We start from the raw sequence: 12,339 nt of genomic DNA on the forward strand, positions 1-12,339 counted from the left end.
GCTGGCATTGCTGGTGATTTTAACCAGCCCAAGGACAAATATTGTTTGTACCTTAGTCTGTTAAGGTGATAGTGAATCCAACATAGTTTTTATGGTGTTCCCATTGTATTCAGTGCTACAAGTTTGATTGCGCCATTGAATTCATATTATAATCTGTGTTTGGCTCTTTTCTAGTATAATTACTTATTGTGGCAAGCGATTGTGATGGTACTAGTTGCATCCTTTAGCACAAAATTATGTATTGAATGTCAATTTTGGTTCTCCGCAATTTATAGTACATCAAATTGGCCCTTAATGTTTGTTGAGCTACCCATTTGCTATATATGTATGCACACTGCATTCTGCAACATATCGTTTGATCCAAAAGTTGTAATTTCCTGAATCACACGGTTGAACTGTTTTTGGATCTAAGAAAGAAAGAAATCAGCAGATTTGAGGACCAGGAAAAGGAAAAGAATCACTATCTTGCGGGTAATGACTATAAATACAAAAGTAAAAATATGAGGTAAGGTGTGAATCGGAAAATATATTGATAATTTCCCGTGTCGTGCAAATTATCTTCAGTTGCAATTGTTTCAGTTATCAATCATCCTTGATTTTGCAAAAGCTATCTCTTCGTGATTTATCCTTATCAAGATGGTGGCACAACATCTGTACTCGACAAGGTCTAGATCGAGAACCAATGCCTATAACATATAGGTGTGGTGAATTTGGATTAAAATTACCATGGATATTTTTCCTTATATACTATAGTTATTGGACCCCAGTAATCATGATGCTTTCCCTTAAAACAATTTCAAAGTTAACATATATAGCATTGGTAAGTATGAGTATACTTCCTTTAAATGCAAAAATTGTGTTTTCATGTTTAAGAAAGTAGTGCCTGCTTATAGTTTTGTTCTGTATCGGTCAAACAAATTTCTATTATAGTCGGGGTTCTTTCTCAATCCGGGTGCTGCTTTACTCTTACAAAGCTCCATTCCCGATCATTTTGCGTGTTTCATGGCATAATGTTGAGCCAAAAAGGAAGAAGAAAACAACTTCAAACACACAAAACCAAGAACAAAGCTATATCAACAGAAGAAACGAAAGAAAACACGCATTGCTCTGTTCCTCCTCCCGTTAATGTTTGTGATGCCCTCATAGCCATGACTAGCGAACTGATAAAAGGCCAGAATCTTCAATAGTCAATACATACAGATGCTGCACAACTAAATGGTCAATGACACAACTAAATCAAGATTAAGACTACAAATTGCATCGCTGTTATTTAACACTTGACAATGTGGAATAAACGATAATTAAATCTGTAAGATTTGACAGACTGATCCTTTTTCCTCATAGTGATAGTGCATAGCTGAAAGTCTAGTTTTAAATCACATCTATTCTTTATTTGTTGAATGAATTATATGATTATAGCATTGTGCATAATTGTTTATATAATATTACTTGTGAACAAATTCCTTAAGATCTTAATTCTTAGCAAATATGGATGTAACTGCATTCCTGCAAAATAACACCAAGTTAGAATAACTAGTATACACATTCACCTCCTTCATACATATGACAATTTTAATTATTTCTTTTGCTCCTTGATCTCATAAACTTCTGTTGAACCCTATACTAGACAAATAGAAACCAATACCTTTTTCTTTTCGTATACAGTATTGTAACATCCACTACTCACAAGAAACAAAAAAATTACTAGTTATATTATATGAAAAATTAGTTAACTATATAAGTTATATTATTCTTTTCGTAAATCATTCTTTTATTTACCATTGTATTTAATATATTTTTATATTTTATTCAACTTTTTATATTTTTTTCTTTCTTGTAGAATCATGTTTCCTAATATAATGTTCTTTAAATATTTATTAGTATTTGTCTTAAATTTTTATTACTTAATAAATACAACCTGAATGTATTTATTTCCATACAATTAGTTTAAAACTTGATATGCCAAAATTATGCTAATTTATTCTTTTTTATGCCATGAAATCTTATATTTTAATCCATATTCTAAAACACTAATTTAAAATTTCATAGTTCATGTTTTAGAAGATAATTTTTTTAATAAATAGTTAAATAGTAGCAATTTATATGAGCATCTTATACATGAATCTTTATTTATTTTTAAAATATTTTAGAATAAAAAAATTTAAGATAAAATAAAAGCAAAAATAAATCAAATTTTCTTAAAAAAATCTAGCTCAAAATTAATTTATTGGAACCAATTGATACACAAATTTGAAAATTTTTAACTAGATATTGATGGATTTAATTGATTTTTTTGCTTTGCGAATCCTTAATTGTCAAAATTAACAATATGACTAATCTCAAATCAACCAGTTTTAAAACTAGAATTTCAACAATGATAATATTAAAATTATAATAAATTTAAAAGTATTTTATTAAAATAAAATCTTAAATATCATGCATACCTTACTTGTATATAACAACAATACCAAATTAAGAAAAAATTATCAAATCGACGTTCGTGTTAAATTTGTTATAATGTATTAAGGAAAAATATGAAGATTCAAACTTCTCTCGTTTTAAAAATATACATCCCTTAAACTTTTGCATGCGAAATAAAAATATTAATCAATTATAATTATGGGAAAATATAATTATATTTAATTGAATTAATACTTTCTTATTTTATCAGGTTAAAATCTAAAAATTAAAAATTAATTAATATTTCTTTGCGTGTGATAAAATAAAGAGCAATAATACTCAGTACAAAATCTATTATTTAATAAAGGTGCTCTTAAATTGATATAATTTAATATAAACGTAAAAACTGGATGGTAAATTAAAGAAATTAACCACAAATCAATTTTTTTTTTATCAAACTAAATTGGATGTAAAATTGAATTTTAAGAAACGAACTAATCTAATTTAATTTTAATTTATATATGAATATATAATTTTGTTTATAAAATTAAAATATTTAATTATTTATATAATTTTTCGTTCAAAGTTACGCTCTATTATTATTTTTATACAAATACATCTCATTATTTAAATGTTTGTATCGATTTATTAATTTTAAATTAATTTAAAATAAATTTTGTATCTTTTTTTTATATAAAGTTTATATTTTTCACAACAAATAAGTCTCAATTAAAAATAATATAAAATAAATAATGAAATAAATTATTAACTATTTTTAATTAAATTAAAAAATAAAAATAAAATTATTCAATCTATTTGAAAATACTTTTAATTGAATTGAATTTAAAATTTTAGGCTTGAATATATTTTAATTTTTGTTAATTTTTTATTTTTGAATCTTTAAAAAAAAAATTTCATCTTGATCATTATGCGGATATTTAAATTAAAAAATTACTCAAATATATACATATATTTAAGGTTAAATTTTATTTAATTGGATCTAAATTGTAGCGCAAAGAACATGTTCCGAAAATTTTTTTTCTTAAAGAATTAGAAAAGTAAAAAAATAAAATAAAATTCTATTGGAAAATCCGAAGGCCCTAGCAACAGGCGAGGCTTGTGCTCGGCCATTGCAATGCTCAATCTGTGAATGGCGCTTTGGAATCATACAAATAATTTACAACGCTTATCATCACAGATTCACCCTTCTTCAACGGACCAATATCTTCATCTCAATGGTATTTCCTCTCTCTATTCCAATCATTTTCACTTTTCTCTTTTTATTCTTGGTTTAATCACAGGTTTTGATTAATTTAAGTTTTTCGATTCGGTTGGTTTTAGAATTGTTATTATTATAATTACTTTAGGTCACGAAATTTTGCGTTTCGTTCGAAGTCACTCTTGTTTAGGAATCAAAGCAATAGAAATTGTGGGTATATAAAAATAAGGCGTTCCTCTAGTTTGAGCGAGGAAGGGACTGATTTTGACATGGGGGGTATAACTGTATATATTTAATTGAATCCATGAGAATGTAACTTTGATTTGATTATTTTATTTTTGTTTTTCAAAAATTTGTGTATGGATTTTGATACATGTGAATGGTGTTGATGATGGCATATACTTGTAAAAAGACATGGAGGTGGGTATATAATGGAGCTTGATTTGAATCAGGAGCCTTTGAACCCAGCTCATGCTTCAGTAGTTGAATTTGATTCTTTATTGGAAGAACTAGAATCTGCCCATGAACGTGTACAGGACCGTATTAGGCACCTTGAAGCAATAACTTCTAGAGCGAGGCAGCGTCAGAGGTGGCCGCTGGTTCACACTCCACTCCAAATAACCAACTTTTTTACGGGAGAAGCTGCAGTGGGTGATGCTCAAGATGATGGATTGGAGCGCCAAGAAGTTGAGGAACGAATGGTTGAAAGGTCGAGAGGGTCCAAAAGGAAAGGTGTCCATTTAGTAGCACAAGCATTGGAGGTGGAAACAGATGGCAATAAGAAAGGGGAAAGCACTGGAAATTTTTTTGATTGCAACATATGCTTGGACATGGCAAGAGATCCTGTGTTGACCTGCTGCGGTCACTTGTTTTGTTGGGCATGCTTCTATCAATTGGCTTATGCCTATTCAAATGCAAGGGAGTGCCCTGTTTGTAATGGAGAGGTCACTGAAACTGGCATTGTTCCAATTTATGGCAATTCAAGTGGCAGTGGCAATTATGATTTGAGAGTTCCTCCTCGACCTGCTGCACCTAGAACCGAGAGCTTTAGGCAGCAGCTAATAAGCCAAGGAGCATCTTCTGCTATAATCCAGAGTATCCGCAGGTTTAATAACCTTATTGGTGGGTTAGGGGAGCGAGTTCAATCAGAAAGCCACAATACCACTGCTGAGAGAAATAATGCTTTGCCCACTCGTTCTCGCTTGCAAATAGGCAATGGTCAACAAACTGGTTCCGCTCCGATCTCGAGGTTGTTAGTGCAAGGAGCTGCTTCATTTTCATCCCTTTCATCAGCATTAAATTCTGCAATGGATTCTGCTGAAAGATTGGTTGAGGACCTTGAGTCATATATTCATGATCATCCCATAGGAGGAAGCAGGCAGTTAAATCATCATGCTGTTGATAGAAACTCAACTTTTAATGGGAATGTAACAAATGTTGCGATCGCAGCAACAGATTCTTTAGCTGCATCTTCTACGTCTCCTTTCGGTAGGAATGTTGACACCAATGCTGATATTGGCTCTGAAATTCAGACAACTGATAGTAACAGACTGATTGTCACTGAGACTCGTCCACTGGAACCTTCTTCGTCTTACAGTGGCACCACTGATGTTTCAACTTCAAGACAAGTTTCAAATGATCCCAGAAGGAGGAGGTTAAGATTCTTAAGCTCTTAAGATGATGATCTTTCATTTAAGGAGATGTAAATCAAGTTGCCAGGACGTTCCTATAGTCGATATGAAAACTGCAATCTGCTTGTCATACAAAATTTTCTGTCCCTTTGTCTAAAATGTGTTTCCTAGTTTACGTATAAAACTGTAAACAACCATTTCAGGCATTTGTATGACGTAGCCTAATTTCATTCAATAGATATAAGGATGTTTACAAATAGTCATCAATGTCCTCTTTTGTCCATTATTTGTAATAGGCGGAGGAGGGTTTCTTTCTTTTCCCATAAGAAGCTTATATTAGCGATTGCTATGTTTGCAACAGTACTGTGTCAACTTTTGTAACTTGTTAAGTACAGTGTGTTTCATCACACTATGCCTTCACATATTCTTAAATATTCATATTAGAAGATTGATCTTGTTATTATGAATGTCTAGTTTCTAGTCTTAACTCGGCCTTCACCTAGAGTTTTTCCTGCCTCATGTATGCCAATCTGTGGGATCATGCCTTGATTGACTGAAGACAAGGTTTGGATCAGCATTAAGGGCATAATATTCTAGCTTAAGCACCCAAGATTTGTCTTTGACCATTGCAAGGTTCATCGCATGCACTGTGTTGTAGAGTCATGCCCCTTTGCCATATACTGTTGTAAGACTCATCAAATAAGGAATGAGGCATAATGTTGTAATTCTAGATAAATTTCAACTAATACTGACAGGTGTGTTTGAAAGAGAATATTAGATAGTGTGTTGGTAGATGTCGTATTATTGGCATTTGGTGCATCATGATTGCTTATATATAGAATTGCTCGATTGAATCTGTAGAATTGAATTTCTACTCCAATGCCATCAACTTTTGGATGTCTCGAAAATTAAATTTCTTCATGTGTGGTTTGAGAGCCTTCTCTCTGGCCTCCGTAGTTCTAATATCATCTTCAAAAAATATCTCGACTTTTTCCAAACTCCAACTAATTATTTGTGTCCATAATTAATTACTAACCCACCAAAACAAAATAGAGTCATGCCCCTTCGCCATATACTGTTGTGTTTCTAAGCTATTTTGGCAAACTGAACACCTCTTCACCATTCTGTTCACACTTTGACACTAACAAAAAATGGGATTACATTTAGCTTTTATGCTAAGTTACACATTTGTGGCGTGAATATGTATGTGGTCTTGCCAACGATGATTCAAAGGATACTTGTAAATGAATAAAAAAAAATGAATAAAAATGCATTTAATACATTAAAAACTGACTATTTTCACTTAATAGTTTTTATTTTTTGAAGCATTAGTAAAAATCTTAAAGACATTCCTTACAATTGCAATACATATTGTCAATGTTTAATTCTTTTATTTTGTTTTTTTTATTTTTCTGATTCATCCGAAGTGTCTATTAGAATTGGGCTGAATTGCCTAAACAACTTGTTTATTTATTCTTTCAAAATAAACATAGACTATTGGGAAAAAAAAAAAAGAATGGGCTGGACTCAACACAAAAGAATTAAATAAGATGAATTCGTTATTTTGTAGGTATTCTAATTAAATACAAAATTTGTGGACCAAAAAAAATATTAAATTCAAAATTTGGACAAAAACAAAGAATAATTAATTTGTTAATGCTATTTTGCACTGTACTGTGTCCAACTGAATTTAAACTCAATAGAACATAAAAGTTAGTTAAGCTACCTTTCATCATTTGAACTGGATGGAGGGATTATGATTTTCTTTTATTTACATGATTTTTTCATTAAAAAAAAAGCATTTTACGAGTTGTACAAATCATTTTCTCCCCTAATGAACTATTTAGTAAATTAAAAGATTTTTATTTCCAAATGAATTGGGCATTTCATTTAGTTATTTAGCATATAATTTACTTTTAGCATAAAATGAACCATGATGACTTTGAGGCCTAAACTCCAAAATATGTTACAAAATAGTGGTTCAGCCTGATTAGGTAGCAGTTAAAATTGAGTTAAATGCCTCATTCTTTGTTTGACAATATTAAAAAAAAAATGTCAAATATGTTACAAAATGCTTCTCTCTTTAATCTTTTAAGCTATTCAATTAGTGTAAATATTTTGTGTGAATTTAATTGAAATGAACTGATAATATTGAAAAAAGTATACTATCATCAAATAATATATTAGCAAAAGAAAACATTAATTTTTATAATAATTAATTTAAAATGCATACTTATCATAATTTTTTAACTAATTCATAATATAAAATCTTTATACAAACAATATAATAAGTTAAACTCTTTATTTATTTATCATTTTAAATTTTTACTTAAATCGATTTTTGTTCTAAATATATAAATAGAATGCTAAGTATCATAGTATGTGGATCATGACAAAGAGTTTATATATAAAGTAGCATGTGGATGATGATTCATGACAAGTCATGAGAGTGAGGAGACATTAACTTTAAGGTGCTGTTTAGTGTTTGTTTTGTTTCTATGAATAACATTATCAATGCCACGCCTATAATCATTATCGAACGCAAGACCGACCATATGATTAGTGTAGAGTTCTCAAGATTCTAATGGACCCATCTCTTTCTCATCACTGCTATATCATTATTATAATGAAACCACCATTATTATCTCTTTTCTAGATGGAATGTACACTATCCTTCAATTTTATGTTCAATCATAAAATAAAATAATAATAAGTCTATCAAATACTCTTAACAATAATCTGTTTGGGAGGAATTGAGGTATATATTTATTCGGATAAAGCTCCATTTTAACCTTTAAAATTATAAATATTAGTTATTTCAGTCTTGGTTTTATAAAGTTTTTACTTTAGTCTTTAATTTATTAAAAAAATATTTTATAAAATAAAATATAAAATAATGACACTTATAATTTACTCGCATTTCATCTCTGGCTTCAAGAAATTTTACAGTATTTCCATAATTACATAAAGGCTTTGCAATTCACTTTCTAGTCCCCCTGACAAATCCTACCTCTAATCATAATTCATATGCCATTTTTCATGTTTGAAATCTCATAAAACCATTCATATTACTAGCTAGTTACTAATTGAATTTATCAAACATTAATTGTATATGCTCTAATTAAAGGTACTAAAAATATCTTTAAAAAGTACTGTTTTAATACTATTATATAAAAGTAAGGGCAACAAAACTTGCTATTAAAGTGTACATGACTGCTGTCGATCTTCACAAACAAGTTAATGCAATAATTGCAATCAATTGAATGCTGAATGGCACTTATGTTTGGAATCAAAATGCATAGAGTTGTGCATATCAGCAGGCGCCTCAGTATTGGTCACCATTCCTCAGTACTCAACACACAAACGTTGCTTTTTGACTTCAATTATTACTCCATCACCCCAAAAGTTGGACAACTAACTACCTTTCTCATCCCCCCACTCTTCTCTTCCCAATAATTTTGGTCATCCACAACAACATATTATCAATCTAGCTACTGTTGTTTTTTCTTTCTTAATTATTTTTTCTGCAAAAGAACAACTAATAAATTTTCAGAAAGAAGAAAGTGATCAATCCTTTTGGTATTCTTTTGTTACTTTTTCTATGATACAAAACATTGAGATGATTTTACTAAGAGAAATGTTCTCTTGACACTTCTAAAATGGAGGAAGAGAGAGATAAAAAGAAAAGAAAAAGTAAAAATAAAAGGTGTAATGTCTGGTATGATAAAAAAAAAGAAGAGAAAATTTAAAATAAATATAAGAGAAAGTGGACATGAAAATATAATTATTCTACCACTGAAGTTGTTGAATTCAAATATTGTTGCCATACAACTTCCTTACCCTTCTAACTCCACACAAAATAACTTGTATTTGATTTGTTATACAACACTCTAACTTATCATCAAAATACTGTACAAAACAGACAATTTATAGTAGAGAGAAAACATGATAAAATTTATTTTTAAAAACAGAAAATTATTTTAAAAATAGTAATCCTTAATTTATTTTTTATTTTCTTGTCTCCGATAAAAAAAATCTTTACAAGTTATAAAGCTGTGAGATTGGGATCACATCATTAATAGTCTACTTCTATTGGTCTAACTATTGTTGAGTGGAATACTAATTCTATTCAAATTAAATACTATAAGTGAAAAAATATACTTCTCGAAATATATATATATATATATATATATATAACCTAAACATACAGTTGTGGTTGTTTGGTAGGTAAGGGGAAAAAAAAGTAAAAGGAAGAAAAATATCAGAAGGAACATAATTGCATGCAGTGGGGGTTAAATGGATCTTGTGAATTTAACCTATGCGTGAGGAAAAGTAGAGGAATGGGTCATGGGTATCAAATCCAATCATGATTCTCATTATATGTTCATTGCCACGCCCTACCCAACTCATTCAATCTTCCAAACTATGCCCATTACCTAATGATCTATCAGTAATTCATTCTACATCCCAAAAGATTTTTAAGCTGCGTGATTGAGTTTAGTAATAATCCTAATCACGTAACAGTAACATACTAATTGATTGTTTTATAAAGTTAACTTTTGAATACTTTTGATCATGAGAACGACCTTACCACTTCAATTGTGGCTAATTTCTAATGTTCATAACCAACATATATATATTATATAATTGGATTTCAATTGTGGTTCGTGGCCACGACTTCCTCAATCATCACCTTCCCATTCATTTTGTTATTGGCGCTGGCAACCAAACCACCACATTACACAGCATATTCTTAAGCGAGCACAGCATCAAGCTTTATCTTTTCATAAACATATACATGTATATTATGTATATGTATATGCGCATGTATGTTATTGCATACCCTTGTGATCGATGAATACACCAAGGAAGCAATGAAATACCATTCTTCGTGATGTGATCTTTCTATGTGGTCAAAAGGTATTACCTTGCTTATTTATCATCAACAACATGATTCAGTCGTAATTTTGTTCCTTAACACCAAAGCTCTCTTCCTTTTCAAGCTCCCCCCAAGACTAAGATATCGTCAACCCCATACGACATGAACCCAAATTTTTTTTGGAAAAAAAGAGTTTCATAAGACAAACAAAATGACTCTTAGAAAAAAAAAAAAACTAAAGATATTGATGGTGTGTTTTTTTTTTAATTGTCAAAGGAATTTGTAAATTGTTACTAGTCGAGAATTACTAATTTGTTTGTGGTGAAACTTTGTCAATGAGTTTTTCACGATAATTTGTGGTTTTTAAAATTGTCAAATTTGTAATCTAACAAGAAAATAAAATATATGTTTTCGACGAAAAGATTGTAATAAAAATGACACAATTTTTACAGGAAGATGAAGACAATGTTCTATTAGAAATGGCAACGAGATGGGTTGATGAAGAAAATGGATAGACAAAGAAAACCAAACCTATTAACAAAAGTAAACTGATAGAAACTTAACTAAATGGAAGGGTAATTAAGTTGAAAAGAAATTAAAGAGCATCCGAAACAAATTGCAAGAAAATAAGTGGACTTCAAAAGATAAAACAAGAAAGCAAATAAAGGAACATGACGTGTTTGGAAGAGTTTGCAGATAGTTTTTATGATTTCTCCAAACTCTTTTAAGCTTATTTATTTCAATAAGTTTTTTCATGATGTAAGTTATAAAAAAAAAAGATATTTTCAGTTTATTCTAAATCATTATTAAATTTATTATATATATTAAATATTTGTAAAGAATTAAAATCAAATTAAATTATTTCATTTTGGTATATGCTTGCAGAGTTAAAGTATTTTGTTTCTTTGATCTCCATTTTCTCATTATTATCACAGGTATCTTAAGGTGGAGTATCATCCCACGATATATATGATCATAATTGATGGTGAGTCAACTAATTATTATCTTGGTTAGTGTCTTTTTGGTCAAGACTGATTATAGACATTAGCATAATGAATGTCGGAGGATCCAAATGTTATATGAATAATTTAAATTATCGATATTGTTTCAGCAAAGAATTGAAATGTGGGACATTTGACATCAAAGCTTGGGACTAATTAATATTCACCAATTCAACTCTTTCTTGTGCACTATATCCATCGTAGTTGCTAAGCAGTTTTACACGCAACTCATCATGTTTCCATTTTAAATGTGGCAACATCAAGTGACCTATCACACTGTTACATATATTCAAAATCTAGTATCATATCAATTGTTTCCCATTGTTCCAATCTATAATGGACACTTTATAAAGAACATTTTTATAAAATGTTATTATTATTGATTATTTAAACCTAGATTTAAAAATTGATGTTAACAGATATTTTTTTTTATCATGAACCTCTTGCTGTCGTTTGAGGAGAAGTTGTATTTTTGTTATTTTTATTTTTATCTTTTTTATGAGCGACAACAATGGACAATTAATTCCCTAGTTATATGTGTTTCATTGTTTACTAATCGATTTATTTATTTTTTAATGGATACACATGTTTTCTAGTTTTTTTATGTACACTTGTGGAAGATTTTGGGGGGAGAGAAATTTGGGTTTTTAAAAAATTAAAATAAGGTTAATTTAGAAAAAAAAAGTTTATTAATAAGTTTTCTATATAAGAACAGTATAAAAGAATTTTCTTATCCAAATATTTTAGGACTTCTAAACCAAGTCTTAAAATATTACCATCTTTCTTGTTCTTTGCTCTAATAAAATGTTTAATTCTTTTTCCTTGTTCATATCTGTAATTTCACTGAGTTTTGCATCCTTACAATACACATTAAAATAGAAATAATATACTTTCTGACAAATATACTTATATATTTTTTTTGACAGAAAAAGATCAATAGTATGTTCTCTGTATGATTTAATATATATTCTTTCCTTTTCCTGAATTTTCTGCCTATTAAAATAGAAATAATATTGATCATAGTCTATATATCTCAATGATAGCTATTATATGTTTATATTCCTGCATCGTTAGAAAAGCCAATCATAGCACCATCGAAACTTTGTTATCATGTTTTCTCCCATTTTCGCAGAAAAACTTCTCCAAATCCACGTTAGTAATTTAAGTTGTTCTTTTACTTTTATTTATTTTAATCATTCCTTTTTTTCA

General features: G+C 29.5%; 1 protein-coding gene across 1 annotated transcript; it reads left to right on the forward strand.

The window, feature by feature from the left end:
• The first annotated feature begins 3,503 nt into the window (after positions 1 to 3,503).
• LOC113852408 lies at positions 3,504 to 5,852 on the forward strand. Its single transcript, XM_027482637.1, has 2 exons — positions 3,504 to 3,638; positions 4,072 to 5,852. Exons 1-2 carry the CDS (start codon positions 3,636 to 3,638, stop codon positions 5,293 to 5,295), a joined length of 1,227 nt encoding a protein of 408 aa, XP_027338438.1. The 5' UTR covers positions 3,504 to 3,635; the 3' UTR covers positions 5,296 to 5,852.
• Positions 5,853 to 12,339: the final 6,487 nt, after the last annotated feature.

The sequence above is a fragment of the Abrus precatorius genome, unplaced genomic scaffold (assembly GCF_003935025.1).
Source record: "Abrus precatorius isolate BTA unplaced genomic scaffold, Abrus_2018 Scaffold10, whole genome shotgun sequence".
Taxonomy (NCBI): Eukaryota; Viridiplantae; Streptophyta; class Magnoliopsida; order Fabales; family Fabaceae; genus Abrus; species Abrus precatorius.